Here is a 20,108-nt window from a genome sequence, read left to right on the forward strand (position 1 = left end):
CTAATAAATATTTCTCAATGACTTTTTTGTTCCCCTAGCATTCTAAGGGATTGTAGCTCTTATTATATTCTGCCTGTTAAATCATGTAAAACTTTTGACACCTGCTAATGTAATGGGCATTCCCAGTTATTCTGATAATATGTCCTAACAGCATAATATTTTGCATTATTGGTAATTAAGATAACCCATTTTGCTTATTTTTCTTTTGTATTTAGTTTTTAGCAAAACTACATGTTTTTAACAGTATTGTCTTCCTATCATAGCAGATATTTATCTTTTACTTCATGTAGTTGAAAGCACCTGAGTAACTGGGTTAATAGCTGTGCTGTGCTGAAGGATTCAGTACCCATGCCTCTGGAGTCTAAACTCTTATTTTTTACTGTACATATATGTAAATAGTAAGGAAATTCAGAATCTCGAGGGAAGTAGCAGCTTCCAAAAAGCTTTATTTAACTGAAAAATAGGGCTCTCTTCACATTTCAGAGTCTCATGTATGCCCCTGAAAGACCTAGGGAGTAGGCTGGGCTGGAAAGGTCAAGGCAGAAGGAAACAGAGTTGGAGGAAGAATGGAATCCATTTGTTTCTGAAATTTTCATGTACTAGATTAATAGCTTCCTTTGATCTAGAAAAAAAGACAAAGATTTCTATATAAGTTTATACGGAAGACCTCTATATAAATCCTGGCTTTATCAATTATGTTTCTTATAACCTTGGGAAAATGATATAACTTCTTTGTGCCTCAGCTTTCTCATGTATAAATTGGGGGTGATATCAGTACTTACCTGGGAAGATTGTTTTGAGGAAAGAATGAGAGAATTCTGGTGAACATAGTGCCTGACAATTAATAAGCATTAATTAAAATTAGTACTGTGGTAATTTTTACCAGCCTTGACGAGACTAAAATCGTGGACGTTGCTTGTTTAAAAGGTTGATTCTTAGTTTCCCTTACCATGAAAACGTAGACGTAAAATACTCTCAATGCTTTGTGATTAAAATATGGTAGTATTTGTATGAGAGAACATAGTGTAGTATTACAGCCCCGCCACATTATATGCAGATTTTGTTTATATGTGGCCATATTGATGTCACCACTTTATTCCTTGAAAAACATACAGGACTTCTTAAACATGTCCTCTCACGGATTAGGGCCATTTTCTTGGTAATAACCAATCAGAACGATTAACGTGAATAGCAGTTCTTAAATGTTGGGCTTGATAATGACTTTCCCACAATTGCTATTTTGGGTCCTTTCTTACTAGCCTGAGGAAATGACAAGATTGAGAAGCATGAACAGACAACTCCAGATAAATGTTGACTGTACACTGAAAGAAGTTGACCTCCTTCAATCTAGAGGTATAGACTTGATTATTTGGTAAACCATAAGTAATAGTGTGGTGTTTTAAGCTGCTTAAATAGCAATCATTTTGGTTTTACAGATACAATGGATAAAAACTCTCTTAAAAGATCACAGTCCTGGTAGAGATCCCTCACTCCATGGTCATAGATCAGATTTGGGTGATCAAAAAATAGTATTACTTTGGCAACTTCATCATTAAGTTCTTACCATTTAGACTGTTCTATGTTGTTACTCTGTATTTATCCTCTTTTAGTCATTTACTGTGAATATTTTATAAATTGCTGGGGTTTAATTCTAAAACGTAGTAGATTTATATTATGTGATAAGTCATCTAAGTTATCTGTAAAAATAGGGATCCCAAATCAGAACATCAGATTTCTCACTTTAAAAATAAGTTCCATATGCGGTTTTTTATGTTATCTGTTACATGAAAACATTCAACTCTATCTTAGATATTTTGTTTTGGGGGTTTTTTTTTGGCTGTCTTATAGAAGTATACTACAGTAGAAGCTCGCTTAATTGACTTTGATTTACCCTACTTGCCAGGTTAGAGATATTCTTCATTTTCCTCTGTAAAATACACAGCCAGGAGAGGCTGCATTCTGGCACGTCTCTGTACTATTGCTCGCATCAGCTGAATTGTCTGCTTACCAAGAGTCAGTTGTGCCTGTTTTTAAACCCGTTTAAATTACAGAAGTATTGTAACTGGCATAATGTTTTCAAAACTGACATGAATGCAGGAGAAGCTGCTCTTTCTATAAAAGCCATAGGCAACTGCTTTTTAAAGACTCAAAGGCAAACACTTAAAAAAGAAATATATAGGGACTGTGAATTAGATATGGGTGTAAACAACTGAAAATGATTACAGAGGAAAATCAGAGGATTCTATTCTCAAATGTTCTTAAAGTATCTTTTTTGCTCCATTCTAAAATCAAAACAGGGAATTATAGATCAGGGTGCAGCCAACTAGCCTGCTCTCTGTTTCTGTAAATAGTTTTAGTGGAACATAGCCAGACCCATTTGTCTGCATATTGTCTGGGGCTTCTTTTGTGTTTCAACAGCAGTTGAGGGCTTACAACTGTATTACAGGTCCACAAAGCCTAAAACTTTTATTATCTGGCCCTTTACAGGAAAAGTTTGCCCACCCCCACTTTAGATCATCATGATGGGTGTAGTTAATTTAAGAAAGACAATATAAGAAGTCTGGTCAACAGATACATAAAGAAAAGGTCTTGGTCCAACATTAAAATATTGCTATGTTTATATGTTTTGTTACATTAAAGTGGGCCTGGGCTTCCCTGGTGGCACAGTGGATAAGAATCCGCCTGCCAATGCAGGGGACACGGGTTCGAGCCCTGGTCCGGGAAGATCCAACATGCCACGGAGCAACTAAGCCCGTGCACCACAACTACTGAGCCTGCGCTCTAGAGCCTGCGAGCCACAACTACTGAGGCCCGCGCCTAGAGCCCATGCTCTGCAACAAGAGAAGCCACCACAATGAGAAGCCCACACACTGCAAAGAAGAGTAGCCCCCGCTCACCGCAACTAGAAAAAAGCCTGCACGCAGCAACCGACCCAGTGCAGCCAAAAATAAATAATAAAGTTGGCGTGTAATTTTTCTTAAGAATTCCGTTTTAGTCAGCCACCCCTCCCCCACCACCACTTAACTATTCTTAATTATGGCAGCTAAGAGAGCTTCTACTGTATTTTAAAGTACCCCGTTGCCATTTTAAGGCAAGATTATACAGTAGAAGCAGGGGAACCAAAAAGATACGGAACTCTCTGAACAATAGACAGAAGCACATTTCCATGTGAAAGTTGAGCAATCTGGTTGGGTACCCTTGAAGTTAATTTCAGAAGCCTAGGGGACTCTACAGCCTAGTAGCTTTAAGCAATGAAAGAACTACTGCGTGGGGGTTAGACAAACTATTGCTACTATATTAGAAGGTTGCATCAATTTTTTTGCTTAATGTGTTCTTTGAAGCTAAACAAGAAACACTGAAACATTTGGTTGGGATATTTTTAGTAAGCCTTATGGGACCTAGAAATTAGATCATCAGCTGTAACTTAAGTAATTGAAGAAATACTTATGCAGCATCTTAAAGCATAGAAAGATCTAGTTAATAAATGAAATAGCATTGTGGCTTTCATGAGCCATCACAGGAATTATTTTCAGAAACTTATTTAAAAATAGCATATCTAAATGGATTAAAAGCATTTGTGTACAGTACCTGCAAGGAAAACTGTTACTGAGGTTTTATAAACGCAGAGCTGTGTTTTTGGTGTCTGTTGGGCAACAAAGAGCTCTTTTTTGGTGCTTAAGCAGTTCTAAATCTCCCTTCATAAGGGGTCCAAATATATCCATTTTATACTAAATTGTACTCCTCCATCCTGTGGAAAAATTTTATACTGAGTTTTCAGCCTAAATTTTTAAGCCAGAGAAGGAATCTAGACATTTTGGGGGGCAGGGCATTTAGATTAGATACAAATCAGTGCGCGAGTTGATGAAAAGCAGCTTCATTGTTGGTTTTGGTGAGGAAAACTTTTGTTGGGGGAGAAAATTAGGTCTAGAAATCAAGAGATCCAATATATTTGAACTATCAGTACCACATATCATCCTCTGTAAATAAACATGTATACAGTTTCAAAGCTTAACTGGAATTATGCAGAACTGGCAGATTGTGATGATGGGTTCACAGATGTGAAGGTAGGACCCAAAGTTGGCATTGGATCAAAACTGACCTTGCCGTTGTCATGTCAGGAGAAGGGGCTGAAACAGACACTGTATCAGGGAGTGAACATTTTGAGAGAGGTGAGATTGTTCTATCTGTTATTCTGAAATTGGCAGCATATCATCTTTTATTATTGATAAGTCTGTAGGGAACATTTAAGATTCTCCTTTTCTTGAAGATAGGAATCCCTGAGCTGCTGCTATCATAACAACTTGATTAATCTTGGTAAATTTATGTGTAGCTTCTTCCATACTTGAATTTATAATGGATAAAATTTTAAGGTTAATATGAAAGACATAAACGTGAGCTTTCTCATGGTTTTGTTCATTAAAATCAAAACAAACAGAGAAAACAGTTGTCATCCTTTCATTTCTCTTCTTCATTTACCTCCCTATGTGCGCCACATACTTAATCCTGTGTAAAGAGATGAGCTTTATAGTTAGAAAAATGTTCCTTTAGGTGATACATTGTAGAAAGACACTGAAGTGGTAGTTTGCTTGAGTATTTTCTCAAAACGGTAAAACAGTTTCAGTGGGAGAAGGGTAGGATAGTATAATGATTTTTGAAACCCTGGAAAAACAGTTCCCCTTTTTACATGTTTATTTCCATATTTTCCTCAACAAAAATTTCAAATAACAGGAGAAAAAGTCCTAAATGCTTGCTGATTTTATTTTCTTTATAGGTAACTTTGATCCAAAAGCTATGAATAATTTTTATGACAACATAGAACCTGGTCCAGTTGTACCACCCAAGCCACCTAAAAAAGGTAAGTAGGGAAATGTCACAGACGTCATAGAAATGAATATGAAAATTCCTTGGCAGTTCACCTAAAAAGCTGAAGAAATTTCCATTAGAGATAGCATTTTAAAAGTTACCCTATTGATGTTACTGTGGCAATAATGAAATGTCCCCAAAACCTTAATTTCTAAAAAGTACTAAATAACTCCTAGAGGTCAAAGGTAACTAAAATACGATATACAATTTATTTTGTAAAAAATAACTTGAAAAAAATTGTTATTTTGTATAGTTGATTTACACTGTTACGTTAGTTTCAGGTGTACAGTGAATTTGGTTCTGTTGTACATATACCCATTCTTTTTTCAGATTCTTTTCCCATGTAGGTTATTACAGAACTCTATTACGGACTAGAGTTCCCTGTGCTATAAGTAGGTCCTTGTTGAGTATCTGTTTTATATATAGTTGTGTATATGTTAATCCCAAGCTCCTAATTTATTCCTCCCCCACCATCTTTCTCCTTTAGTAACTGTAAGTTTGTTTTTGAAGTCTGTGAGTCTGTTTCTATTTTGTAAAGAAGTTCATTTATATCATTTTTTAAGACTTTTATGGCTGAGTAATATTCCTGTGTGTGTGTGTGTGTGTGTGTGTGTGTGTGTGCGCGCGCGCCACATCTTCCATACCTTCTTTATCCATTCCTCTGTCGATGGGCATTTATGTTGCTTCCATGTCTTGCCTATTGTAAACAGTGCTGCGATGAACATTGGGGTGCAGGTACGTTTTCAAAGTATGGTTTTCTCCAGATGTATGCCCAGGAGTGGGATTGCTGGAACATATGGTAGTTCTGTTTTTAGTTTTTAAAGGAACCTCATACTGTTCTCCACAGTGGTTGTACCACTTGACATTTCCACCAACAGTGTAGGAGGGTTCCCTTTTCTCCGCATCCTCTCCAGCATTTATTGTTTCTAGATTTTTTGATGGTAGCCATTCTGACTGGTGTGAGGTGATATCTCATTGTAGTTTTGACTTGCATTTCTCTAATAATCAGTGATGTCGAGCATCTTTTCCTGTGCCTCTTGGCCATCTGTATGTCTTCTTTGGAGAAATGTCTGTTTAGGTCTTCTGCCCATTTTATGATTGGGTTGTTTGTATTTTGATATCGAGCTGCATGAGCTGTTTGTATATTTTGAAGACTAATCCCTTGTCGATCGCATCATTTGCAAATATTTTCTCCCATTCTGGGGGTTGACTTTTGTTTTGTTGATGGTTTCCTTTGCTGTGCAAATGCTTTTAAGTTGAATTCGATTCCACTGGGGGTTTTTTTGTTTGTTTCTATTTTCATTACTCTGGGAGGTGGATCCAAAAACAGATCGCTGTGATTTATGTCAAAGAGTGTTTTGCCTATGTTTTTCTTCTAAGAGTTTTATAGTATCTGGTCTTAGATTTAGGTCTTTGATCTGTTTTGAGTTTCTTTTTCTGTATGGTGTTAGAGAATGTTCTAATTTCATTCTTCTACATGTAGCTGTCCGGGTTTCCCAGCACCACTTACTGAAGAGACTGTCTTTCCTCCACTGTATATTCTTGTCTCCTTTGTCATAGATTAGGTAACCATAGGTGTGTGAGTTTCTCTGGGCTTTCTATTCTGATCTATATTTCGGTTTTTGTGCCAGTACCAGACTGTCTTGATTACTGTAGCTTTGATTCCTCCAGCTCCGTTTTTCTTTCTCAGGATTGCTTTGGTTATTCAGGGTCTTTTGTGTCTGCATACAAATTTCAAAATTTGTTGTTCTAGTTCTGTGGAAAGTGTCATTGGTAATTTGATAGGGACTGCATGGAATCTGTAGATTGCCTTGGGTAGTGTGGTCATTTATAACAGTATTGAATCTTCAAATCCGAACACAGTCTGTCTTTCCATCTTTCTGTGTCATCTCCGATTTCATTCATTAGTGCCCTATGGTTTTCAGAGTATAGGTCTTTGACCTCCTTCGGTAGGTTTATTCCTAGGTATTTTCTTCTTTTTGATGCAATGGTAAATGAGATTGTTTCCTTAATTTCTCTTTCTGATCTTTCATTGTTCATGTATAGTAATGCAACAGATTTCTGTGTATTAATTTTGTACCCTGCAACTTCACCAAATTCATTGATGAGCTCTTAATAGTTTTCTGGCATCTTTAGGATTTTCCATGTATAGTATGATGTAAACAGTGACAGTTTTACTTGTTCTTTTCCAATTTGGATTCCTTTTGTTTCTTTTTCTTCTCTGATTGCTGTGGCTAGGACTTCCAAAAAAGTGGCTAGAGTGGACATCCTTGTCTTGTGCCTGATCTTAGAGGAAATGCTTTCAGGTTTTCACCATTGAGAATGATGTTTGCTGTGGGTCTGTCATATATGGCCTTTGTGATGTTGAGGCAGGTTTCCTCTATGCCCACTTTCTGGAGAGTTTTTATCATACATGGGTGTTGAATTTTGTCAAAAGCTTTTTTCGCATCTATTGCGATGATCATGTGGTTTATTCTTCAGTATGTTAATGTATGTATCACACCGATTGATTTGTAGATCTTGAAGAATCCTTGCATCCCTAGGATAAATCCCAGTTGATCATGGTGTATGATCCTTTTAATGTGCTGTTGGATTCTGTTTGCTAGTATTTTGTTGAGGATTTTTGCATCGATGTTCATCAGTGATATTGGCCTGCAGTTTTCTTTCTTTGTGACATCTTTCTCTGGTTTTGGTACCAGGGTGATGGTGGCCTCGTAGATTGAGTTTGGGAGTGTTCCTCCCTCTGCTATCTTTTGCAAGAGTTTGAGAAGGATGGGTGTTAGCTCTGCTCTAAATGTTTGATAGAACTCGCCTGTGAAGCCCTCTGGTCCTGGGCTTCTGTTTGTTGGAAGATTTTTAATCACACTTTCAATTTCAGTGCTTGTGATCGGTCTCTTCATATTTTCTATTTCTTCAGTCTTAGGAGATTGTACGTTTCTAAGAATTTGTCCATTTCTTCTAGGATGTCCATTTTTTGGGCATAGAGTTGCTTGTAGTAGTCTCTTAGGATGCTTTGTGTTTCTGCGGTGTCTGTTGTAACTTCTCCTTTTTCATTTCTAGTTTTATTTATCTTGATGAGTCTGGCTAAAGGTTTATCAATTTTGCTTACCTTTTCCAAGAACCGGCTTTCAGTTTCATTGATCTTCTCTATTTTTTCTTTGTCTCATTTCTTTCTCTACTAATTTTAGGTTTTGTTTGTTCTCTTCCAAGTTACTTTAGGTGTGAGGTTAGGTTGTTTATTTGAGATTTTTCTTGTTTCCTGAAGTAAGATGATATTGCTATAAACTTCCCTCTTAGAACTGCTTTTGCTGTGTCCATATGTTTTAGATCTTTGTGCTTTTTTTTTATTTGTCCGTAAGCATTTTGTGATTTCTTCGGTGATCCATTGGTTGGTTAGTACCATGCTGTTTAGCCTCCATGTGTTTGTTTTTTGCACTTTTTTTCTTGTAGTTGATTTCTAATCTCATAGTGTTGTGGTTTGAAAAGATGCTGATATCATTTCAATTTTCTTAAATTTACTGAGGCTCAGTTTGTGCTCAGCATGCCTGGAGAATGTTCCATGTGCACTTGAGAAGAATGTGTATTCTGCTGCTTTTGGATGGAATGCTCTATAAATACCAATTAAGTGCATCTGGTCTAATGTGTCATCTTAAGGCCTGTGTTTTCTCATTGATTTTCTGTGTGGATGATCTGTCCATTGATGTAGTGGGGTGTTGAAGTCTGCCACTATGAATGTGTTACTGTTAATTTCTCCCTTGAAGGCTGTGTTAGCATTTGCCTTATTAAGGTGCTCCTATGTTGGGTGCATAGATATTTACAATTGTGATATCTTCTTCTTGGATTGGTCCTTTGATCATTATGTAGTGTCCTTCTTTGTCTCTTGTGTCTGATATGAGAATTGCTACTCTGGGTCTCTTTTGACTTCCATTTGCATGGAATACCTTTTCCCATCCTGTCACTTTCAGTCTGTGTTCCTAGAACTGAATTGGGTCTCTTGGAGACAGCACATACAGGGGTCTTGTTTTTGTTTCCGTTCAGCCAGTCTGTGTCTCCTTGTTGGAGCATTCAGTCCTTTTACGTTTAAGGTAATTATTGATATGTATGTGCTTGTTGCCATTTTCCTAATTGTTTTGGATTTGTTTTTGCACGTCTTTTCCTCTTTTGTTCTCTTGTGATTTGATGACTATCTTTAGTGTTGTGTTTGGATTGCTTTTTCTCTTTTGTGTATCTGTTGTAGATTTTTGGTTTCTGATCCCCATGAGTTTTGTTTTTGTTAACTTTTATTGGAGTATGGTTGATTTACAATGTTGTGTTAGTTTCAGATGTATAGCAAAGTGAATCAGTTATACATACATATATCCACTCGTTTTTAGATTCTGTCCCATATAGGCCATTACAGAATATTGAGTAGAGTTCCCTCTGCTGTATATAGTAGGTCCTTATTAGTTATCTATTTTATATACAGTAGTGTGTCTGTCTGTGTCAATCTCCCAATTTATCCCTCCCCTCCTTACCCCCAAGTTTGTTTTCTACGTCTATCTATAACTCTCTATTTTGTAGATAAGTGAACTTGTACCCTTTTTTGAGAATCCACATATAAGTGATATCATATGATATTTGTCTTTCTCAGACTTACTTTGCTTAGTATGATCATCTCTAGGTCCATCCATGTTGCTGCAAATGGCATTGTTTCATTCTTTTCAATGGCTGAGTAATTAATATTCCATTGTATACAGGTGCCACATCGTCTTTATCCAGTTCCTCTGTCGATGGACATTTAGGTTGCTTCCATGTCCTGGCTATTGCAAATAGTGCTGCAGTGAACATTGGGGTACATGTATCTTTTTGAAGTATGGTTTTCTCCAGATATATTATGCCCAGGAGTGGGACTGCTGGATTGTATGGTAGCTCTATTTTTAGTTTTTTGAGAAATCTCCTTACTGTTTTCCACAGTGGCTATGCCAGTTTACATTCCCTCATCCTTTGGGAGAACCTCTGCCATATAATTAATTTTCAGTTTGTGGGTCTCCCACCTGGTGGGTATGGGATTTGATTATATGGGGAAAGTGCCCCTCCTACCATCTCTTTGTGGCTTCTTCTTTGCCTTTGGACGTAGAATATCTTTTTCGGTAGGTTCCAGTGTTTTTTGTTGATTGTTGTTCAGCATTTTGTTGTGATTTTGGTGGCTTGGTGAGAGCAGGTGAGCTCAAGTTCTTCTACTCTGCTCTGTTGTCTCCCTTCCCCCAAAATAAATGGAAACTGTATATAATATAGTTTAAATTTACTCAGCATTATTAAAACTATAGTCCTAAAAGATAATTCTTACAGTGTAATGGGAATTTTAAAGGTTTTATTTTAGAATGGGAAGTTTGATCTGCAGTAGATCTACGATTATTTAATTGACAGGCCACAAAAGAATCCTTGTGTACTCAACAGGCGGGCATAACACTTAGATTGGGACTAGGACAAAGGAAATCCTACATGACCAAGATTTGAGGAATCACTTTTGCATAGTTATTAAATCATTTCTGTGTGGTATTAAATCTTTTCCTTTGAGTTTTATGTACCAAATGTATAACTAGCATTGCAGTATCTTTCTTAAAAAATCATTCTTATACTTCTCAAGCCTGCGGTCAAGTATGCATTTCATATCTTAATCCTCTTTGGTTTAAAGAACTCAAGGTAGGTTGATCATGAGGACATACAGTATTGGAGAAGGCCTTACTTACAAAAGTTACCTACAGGGGTAACGTTTTAAAATCACATCAAACTGATTAATCAGAGAATTTTAATTCTACACAAAATACTGTTACCTAACCTAAACAGCTTTGTGTTCAACACTCAGTACAGAGTGTTTTAAGGATTTCATTTATAGGTGGCAATGCAGTACATGTTCTTTTTATTGTTTAATACTATTGGGTTGGCCAGTTCGTTCAGGCTTTTCTGTAAGATGTTACAGAAAAACCTGAATGAATTGTTAGGCCAAGCCAATACTGTGGATGTTTTGACTGCTCTGCATTTAAAATAGCCTACTGCTGTCTAAAAATGGTACAAAGAATCTTAGTGGATGACTACCAAGTACCAGATTTGTATCTACTAAGGAAGCATTGCCTAGTGGTAATCCGGTTAATTGATTCAAGGGCTGTGGGAGGAATCACCCTGTTTAAGGGATATGTCCACTGTGAGCCACCTTATTAGCATAAACTCTATGGTCTGAAGGGCCCACCATAATTAACAAGGACACTCCTGTCTCTTGTGAAATTTCAGGATTTTAGAGGTTATCTGCCAGGAGCTGGGGCCAAAGCTAGAGCTTTCTTTGAGCAAGGCCAAATTCTTTACGACAGTTAAAGTAGTGCTTAGAAGGAAATTTATAGCCTTCAGTGCTCACATAAGACAAGGAGAATCTAATGTCAATGACATAAAATTCTACCCTAAGAATATAGAACAAAGGAAGTGAAAAGAAAGAAAATACAAGAAACATCAATGAGACAGAAAATACAAACGACAGAGAAAGGCATCAAAGCCAAAATAAGCCAAAACTTCTTTGAAGGATAAACAAAGTCAGTAAACTCTCAGGTTGACTGATCTCGAAGAACAGATTACCAAAATCAGCAATGAAAGATGAGGCTACCTGTTAAAATAAGGGAATGCAGTGAACATCTTTATGCCAGTAAACTCGACACTGTAGATGAAATGGACACATCTTGAAAAATACTGAGAACAAGATGAAAAGGGAACTATAACTAGTTATATATGTAATTAAAGAAATTGAATCCATTATTAAAAGTTTTCCCAGAAGGAAATCTTTAGACCCAGATGGTTGCACCAGTGGGTGAATTCTATCAAATATTTAAGGAAGAGATAATGCCAATCATACAAACTCTGAGAAAATAAGAGGAAGGAATGCTTCCGATTTTCTTTATGTAGCCAGCAGGACCATGATTCTAAAACCTGATAGCCATTACCTACCTCCCCAAAAGAAAACAAAGTTACAGATCAATAACCCTCATAACATAAACTTAATAAAGTATTCCCAATAGAACAAAAGATAGATAATACATCATGACCAAATTGGGTTTAGCCTCAGGAATGCAATATTAAGAAAGTAAAGGAGAAAAAGCATATGATCATTTCATTAGATACTGAAAACCATCTGATAAAATTCAGCAGATGACATGATTATTTGCAAAGAAAATCTAAGGATACCAAAAATTAGAACTAATAAGTGAATTTAACAAGGTTTTGGGATATAAGGTCAGGATCCAAAAACCATATTTATATATATTAGCCAACAATTGGAAAGTGGAAATAAAAGGATAATTACAATACCATCCAAAAAATGACACTTAAATGACACTAATAAGTTTCACCAGATATGTACATTGAATATTATAAAACACTGCCAAAGGAAATTAAAGAAGACCTAAATAAACCATGTCTGTTATTAAATCAGTTTTATTAAGGTAGCTATTCTTTTCAGATTGGTGCAATACCAGATTTACTGTTTTTTTCTTTTTTTGGTAGAAATTAAAATTCATATGGAAATGCAGAAGACCTAGAATATCCAAGTGGAATATAGATGTTTATCTGAATAATAAGTGTGATAATTAGAGAAAGAAGGAAAGACAGAAAGGGAGACTGAGAAATCTTTTTGGACCAGACTTTGTAGTTAAGCAACGCAAGTGTGTGTGTGATAAGCTGCCTCAGCTGATTCAGAAAGTTGTCCCCCCACCCCCAACCTTGACATTGGTAACTCATAGTGGCGAGAGCACTGACCTTGGTGTGGTACAACTTAACTTGAGCGCTGGTCCTGGTTGTCTTGGCCACCTGACCTTGTTCAGATCCAGAGCGGTGCTTCTGTACAGGGTTGTTGTAAGAGTCAGCGAGAAGGAGGTATGTGATGCTATAAAAGTGGTTAACAGTTCTAAGAAGTAGAACTTTACCTTAGTCTAGTCTCTGGAGCCTAAGATGTTCACTCTGCTTTTGTTTTACTCTGATAACAGTGTTTAAGATTGTGGAGCACTGATTTCCAAAGGTAGGTTGTACTAGAGGGCTGCTTATGGGCTCCAAACTGATTACAAAATGTAAGATCTTTCTTCGGTTCTTAAGGGTAAATCATATGAAGTCTGCCATTTTTTGTTTTTACTTAATACAAAACGCTACTCACTAACTAACTGCCTATACATTAATAGAAACAGTATTCTCGCAAGAAATTGGTAATTGGTGTGCCTGCAGTCCATGTTGTGAAGTGTCTGCTAGGCTTTTGCACACACAGGTAACTGGAATTTATGAAAGACTGGGGAGTATGTATTATCAGTATATAGTATTACTTTGAGTTGGTTCTGATTTTTCAAGTACTGCTACTATGGTTTACTGTTACCATTAATGCAATGTGTTCTTGGGTTAGCCTTATATGGGTGGTGTACTTTAAACCCATAATTTTCTAGTAACTACTGCTTAATCAGGGAATTGCTAAAGTATCATCTCCCGAATTTTGTGTTCATATTGACATTTAATTATACTGAGTTTGCACCCCTAACTCACTAGAAAGTGGGAAACTGGTGAAATAAGTCATTTATTCCAAGTAATTAGAGAGGATGGAAAAAGTGGATACCACCTTATCCACTGCTCTGGATAGGTTGTAAGAGCAGTATTAAATATGGGACTTACCTTCATGGGAGAACTAAAGGTAGCATGAGGTAAAAGAGTAAATTACTCAACTGTGTGTGTTCTGCGAAAGGTCCTTGTGAGCCTGTCCGCTCTTCTAATGCACAGCTTGATCCCTTCTTCCTGGCTTTGCTTCTTCTCATGCAGACTCATCAGACACCTGCACAGTTGAGAGGAAAGCCCGAAGAATTAGCGTGACCTCCAGAGTACAGGAGGACATCCATGACACCCAGGCAGCAGCTGCAGATGGTTTGTACTTGTGTGTCTGGAGTTTGTGCAAAATGTCCAAACACACGTGTTAACCCATGTAGAGTTCTCATAAGTAAAGGCCAACCTTTTTTTTTCCCTTAAGAAATTACTCTCTACTGAGTTTCTAAGGCTGTGCTGTCTAATAGAAATAACAGTTGAAGCCACGCACATAATTTAAAATTTTCTATTAGCCAAAGTAAAAGAGAAAAGTGAAATAACATTTCACTATGAGATCAATATAAAATTAGTGAGGTATTTTATTTTACATTCTTTCATACTAAATCTTCCTTTTACACTTAGAGCACACCTCAGTTCAGAGTGGCTGCATTTCTAGTGGCCACCACATGGGACAGAGTCCTCTAAAAATAATAGTATCTAGGAAACAAGGCCAAGTAAATAAATAAAAAACAACTTCAACTTGAAAGTTTTGGACTTTACAATATCTTATCAAAAGCAGATTAATATTATAAGAAAACTTTGTACTCTTAACAGAGGTAACAAGTTCAGGTTTTGCACCACTTTCCCTTTAACATTAAAGTATTACATTTTTTCTGTTAAGATTTCCTCTTAGTGTACTTTTTATTTTATTTTGTTTAACATCTTTATTGGAGCATAACTGCTTTACAATGGTGTGTTAGTTTCTGCTTCATAACAAAGCGAATCAGCTACACGCTCAAATTTAATCTTAGTCCTGACCACCCATAGAATTCCTTTCTCACAAACCTTCTACAACTTTCTATATTCGTATTAATTTCTCCCTTATTTTCTTTCCCGTTTAGAAATAACCAGCTTTATGACAAATTACTTTCTGTTCTCTTAACAAAACACATTTTCATTCCTTATGCCCCTTCTTTTTCCTTGCATACAAAGATGTTTTTCCTTACGAGTTTTTAGTACTTACATATTTTAATTAGAATTCGTAACCGTAAAGCCTTGGTTTCTAGCAAAATCTAAGAAGTAATTATGAACTGTTTGCCAGTCAGGAAATGCTGGTATGACAAACTATGAACATATCCTATAACCTACTTTCTTTCTTTAATAACCTAATTAATTTCTTTCTTTAGTGGGTCCCAAGACATGTCCAGTGAACGCAAACAGACTTGTTTAGCAGTTAATGTTCTCGTATCTTATTTGGAAATGATCCGAATATTCAGTGAATTCCCATTGCTTAATTTAGCAGTTTCAAAAGTTACCAAAAATCTGGAGAAACTGTTCTGTGTAGGCAGTCCTAAAACATTATTCCTCAAGAGTTCACCTAAAAACTCTCATCTCATTTACCTTTAAAGTTTCATCATATCAACTTATTTTCTGGCTGACAAATTTTGTAACAGGAATAGTAACATCTTATTTGACTTCTAGTCAAATTGACTCTATGGTCTGTATGACAAGCCAAGTTCCATGTTGTTACCTAGCCCCCCTTTATTTTTTTCTTGTTGATGAGAGTTAGTTACCTTTGAAGTCTGCATTTTGAAAATGGCCTAGATAAGCATTCCTGGAGTAGACCGGCTAGACCTTTGGCATCTCAAAGGCATAGGAGGAGAAATGCAAGCTTCTCCTAGGTGGACTTTGTTCCTTAAGGCCAGATCCACCCCACCCCCCACTACTACAAGCCTCTTAAGATAAATAGGGGAGGTTTTTGGGATTGGGGAATGGTGAAGGATTGTGGGCTTTGGATTGGATTGTTCCTGGAGCTACACCTCTGGTCCTGGAAAAACCTGAATTTGTAAAACAGGGACAGCTATTTGGAATTTATCAAAGGATCGACATACCCATCCACCCTATGATAGAATGTTTTTTATGAACTGTCACACCACTTATAAGTCATTATGATTAAAAACATGCATATTGTGGAGCTGAAAGTCTCATGGAAGAAGGCACACATTTAATCGATGTTTGAAATAGTATGACTAGTACTACGGGGGGGTGGAGTCATGGGCGGGCCGAAGTTGTGAGGGAAAACTTCAGAACTAATTTAACATGCTATATAACATTTCTCATTGTTTTCACTTGGCTGGAATATAGCATAACTATCCACTATCGAGAGATGATTAATTAACTTGGAAGGTAGTCTGTACTGGACTTCTATCTACTTGTAGGAAAAAAGTAAATTGTTGAGAACAAAGTAGAAAATATATCATAAACTTACTATTTAGTTCTGCATTTCTAGTAGCTATGTATACTGCTGGCTTTGTCATTTCACAATACCACTTTCCTTGCTTTTGGGGGGTAATTTTGAATTTCCGTTTCGATGATACTTAGAAAAAAATTCACTCTGTTTTCTGTTTTCTCTCTTTTATTCCTACCTTCTCTCAGAGCATCCAAGTAGCTCCAAACAGAGTCCTCGGACACAACCCCGAGATGAAGACTATGAAGGGGCTCCATGGAATTGTGATAGCTGCACCTTTCTGAACCACCCCGCACTAAATCGCTGTGAGCAGTGTGAGATGCCACGGTACACTTGAATTCCCAAGAGTCTGCACTAGGTTGAGAGTGAAGCTTTGAGCGCCCATTAGAAAAAAAGGAAACCTGGGGAATCTGTTCATCTGCCCAGCCTTTTCATTTCATATAACATGGTGGGGGGGGGGGGTGACAATGCAGCCGCTTGTGCTCAATGAAGAAAAAATGGGGAGGGTTTTTTTCCCCCTTTCTTAACTCATTGCAGAGTTACAGATCGAAAGGGATACTTGAAATGGGGAAAGGATTCACTCCTGAAAGAATGTACACAGAGAAGTCAAGAGCTCTTCTGTGCAACCCCAATTGTTAAAGTTACTGCTGTTAAAGTTACTTATAAAATAAGTTACCCTTATTTTATAAACTAGAACTTTGATTCATGATGTGACATGTTACAGTTTATGCAGACAAACTGTGAATTGCCAGAGCAGACTTACCTGGTCACAAGCTCTCTGGAAAACCCAGGCTCCCCAGGCTTCTTCCTGTTGCTTCCTACTGAAGAGAAGGACGGACAGGGAGAAGCAACCAGAGGATGTTTTCCTGGGGGGGCAAAATAACAAGGGTATTTGTAATTGCTGCTTTTTTCAGGGGTAATTTCAAACACACAAACAAAATGTTTTAAAATGCGATTTGTAGCAGTCAGGAATTAGGCATATCGTGCCCTTTGTTCGAAAGTACAATCAGAGGCAATAAGATCCCTTTTGCTTGTACAGTGATTCATCAAGCTATACCAACACTGGTAACTAAGACCTAATTATGCCGCATAATAGATATATTTTTTAAGTTACTGCATGCTTTTATTAGGCCACTGGTTTTTAAAATAACCAAGTCCTTACAAATTATGATTTTATGAATGACCTTCTCGTAAAACTGCGCTTCACCAATAGCACAGTGAACGTATGCTGAATGTAAATCCATTCCAAAATCCACTTGGAATCTTGAGCTCAGCTGTGGTTCTATAAGAAATGTGTGCAGTCCCTAGAGCCTTTTTCCCCCTCCTTCCAATTTGTGATGAGTCCATGATGTTTACAGCACAGATAATACTTTGTGCCATAATCCTAATTTAGCTGAAAAAAATTAATATTAGTTGTTCAATAAAGATATATTTGCACATATGTTAACAAAATAGTGTGAGGAACATTATAGTTGGCCAATATCATAAAGTTGCACGCTGCGTTATTTGGGGAGGAAGAGAAGGCTAGTCAAGAAATAACGACTGAGAGAAAGGTGAATACAACAGACTTTGAAACTAAGAACTTTTAAAATGTAACAATACTGTATTCAGAGATGATACTGAGTTTGTTCAGACAGTTCAGGTGATACTAAAGCACTCTTTATTTATGAAACTAGAACTTTAGGGTATAAATAACTGAAGACATAAAATCATTTGACTTACTAAAGTGCACCACTAGAAAATTATTAACAGGACACTGAATTAAGGTCTTTACCATTGTTGACTTTTCTTCCAAGCTCAGAATTGGATTTTGGAATCTTCCCCCTATTTGGGTAAATATAAACAGCAATGAAACTGGTAGGTTTCCTAATCCTAAAGGATTTTACCTCAGGTTATATATAACCTGAGGAGTATATATACTCTCCCATACCAGCCGTCCCCCTTCTCTCCTCTCTCTCCCTCTCTCTATCACACACACACACACACACACAAGCTTCACGCTGTCACTGTGCTAATTTAGCAGTAATCTCTGGCAGACCTGGAAAAACAAGCTGCACTTAATAGCATAATGAAACCAAAGGCATAATAACTTATCATAGCTTATCATCAAAATCACAATTTCACACTGTACCTGCTTTGAAAACATTTTTTCATATGTGGAAAATGTCCTGAAGAATATCTACTTGTCTCACAAAGTCAGCGTGGCTATGTACTTACACTGATAAAACATCTCTCATATAACAACTGTGGTAAAACTGTGAAAATAAAGGTGAGAAAGCAGATGGGCTTAAAAGCATTGACCTGAAAACAGCATTCACTCTTTAAAGGCTTTTGTAGTAACACTGGTGTCTGTCAGTCTCCAATAAGTCTATCAGTCCTACTGTCCTGTAATATGCCCATGCTTTTGCCTTTGTATGGTTTCACATCTCTTTAGTGATGGTCAACCCCACTTGGTATTAAGTAACAATTTAGGGGAAAAATACATATATTGCTTGATGTTCTAGCTAAAGGTTTACCCAGTATTCTTAGTGATAATGCTGAAGTGGCAGCAATTAACTTGGCAGTTGTCAGTTGAGAATGAAAGTAGCATGTATGAAAACCGTTTGATGCTTTATTAAAACCATGTAGATGACTTTAAAACTATTGCATGAACATACATCCAGATTACTGAACTGTTATCATCATACAGTAGATGCATGGTTCCAGTCCTTTGGTGATAGATCTAGTAAATCATTGTTTTCACCTGCCAGGAAATATGAGCAATCAGTCTATTTGATAGGTGTAGAGGGTGGGGTTTGAGACATCAGCGATTGATTTTTAAGGAAGTTTTGTATATGTTCATTTCTGGTTGTGCACAAGTTTCATACGCCAACATAGGCTGTATTCAGTTTTTAAAATAAGCAAAATTATTTGACACTGATAAATTTGATATATTTAACTGTGTCCCATATATAGACTACTTCTTGCCTATGACAAGTTTGAACAAGAATTCAGTCAACTTTCAAGATGCCTTTTCAAAAGGATCTGGCTGCTGAGGTGCCTATGCTTTTAGGATCAGTTGGTGCACTTCTTGTTTCTAGTAAAAAAAAAAAAAAAAAAGGTTTTTTCTTAAAATACAACCAGTTTGATGTATCTGGGAACACAGAGAGCTGACTGTACATTTTACATTATTTCACTGTTTTGTAAACTGGGTTTGTAGAAAGCACCTTTGTCATTTTGTTAAAGTACATTGCCCCTTACATTTTGAGGTAGTTCTTAAAAGTTTAAAGTGGTAAAAGATGAGTCAGAAACTTTCTAAGCATTGTAAAATGTTTCCAATAATGACCTTGTTTGAGGGAGTACAGAGGCGCGCAATTTAAAATAAGAAGTGCGTGGTAGAAAAGGTAGTTTTAGAGCAGATTAATGATGGTGGGGAAAGTGTTGCTAATTTGTTTATTTCCCTGAAAAAATGGGAGTGTGATGAGCAGTTTAATAATTTTTAAGGAGCTGGTCTCAATTTTAGTACTTATTATAAAAGAGATCAATGTTTCCTTCAGTTTTGACATTGCTTTGTCCCAGTTATCTAGGGGGTTCATATTCCAACTTTCTGTGGCAACTCGATTTTATATAGTATTTTAAAAGGTAATTGTAATGTTTTTGACAGTATAAACAAAAAGCAAGAATATAAGGCATAGAAAAACTGTCCTTTGAAAATATCAGTGATGTACCCTGGAATGTGAAGATGTCCCCTTATAGTTTAAATTGATTTATATTTTAATATTGTAATCACTGTTCAGACTTTGAACGAGTCGTTACAGTGTGTGTCTGTATATCCGTAGAGAAAAATGACAAATGTAATGTTACTTTAAAATCAAAATAAATTTGGCACTGTCTGTTGCACCACTACTGTATCTTTTTGAAAGAATTATTAACAGTATTTTCTTATTGTAAAAGGTAATTCTGATGATGATTTCATTCACCAGACGTGCATATTTTTTCCTGTTATTTGCATCCCCAAATATTTAATACAAGTAGATTCTGCATGGCTTGAGCATTCAGAGATTAATAGAATGACGACTCAATTTTAATTTCTAAAGCCATGAAACGTGGCTTTGACACTGAACAATTCAGATCTCTTGTTTATAATGACACCCAGTTGTCCATGTTTCCCCACTGTAAAAGATTTGCTCAATTTCTTCCCTAAAACAGCAAGAATTTATTAAAT

General features: G+C 36.7%; 1 protein-coding gene and 1 long non-coding RNA gene across 5 annotated transcripts in view; one reads left to right on the plus strand and one right to left on the minus strand.

Moving 5' to 3' along the window:
• Positions 1-19,786, plus strand: part of TAB3 (TGF-beta activated kinase 1 (MAP3K7) binding protein 3) — a 101,235-nt gene extending 81,449 nt beyond the window's left edge. For 2 of the 4 annotated variants that reach the window (XM_019941891.3, XM_019941887.3), the window contains 4 exons: positions 1,260-1,353; positions 4,772-4,855; positions 13,678-13,779; positions 16,093-19,786. In XM_019941891.3, coding sequence (XP_019797450.1) covers positions 1,260-1,353; positions 4,772-4,855; positions 13,678-13,779; positions 16,093-16,241 — 429 coding nt within the window. In that variant the 3' untranslated portion in view covers positions 16,242-19,786. Of the gene's footprint in view, positions 1-1,259; positions 1,354-4,771; positions 4,856-13,677; positions 13,780-16,092 lie in introns of those variants that run through there. The other 2 variants (XM_073799425.1, XR_002177684.3) reach the window with 2 other exon arrangements.
• LOC109550976 (uncharacterized) lies at positions 427-16,771 on the minus strand. The gene is made up of 3 exons (XR_002177685.2): positions 16,668-16,771; positions 12,640-13,690; positions 427-622 (listed from the first exon to the last, which is right to left on the minus strand). It is a non-coding gene; the product is annotated as an uncharacterized lncRNA (long non-coding RNA).
• Positions 19,787-20,108: the final 322 nt, after the last annotated feature.

This window comes from Tursiops truncatus, chromosome X, assembly GCF_011762595.2.
Source record: "Tursiops truncatus isolate mTurTru1 chromosome X, mTurTru1.mat.Y, whole genome shotgun sequence".
Taxonomy (NCBI): Eukaryota; Metazoa; Chordata; class Mammalia; order Artiodactyla; family Delphinidae; genus Tursiops; species Tursiops truncatus.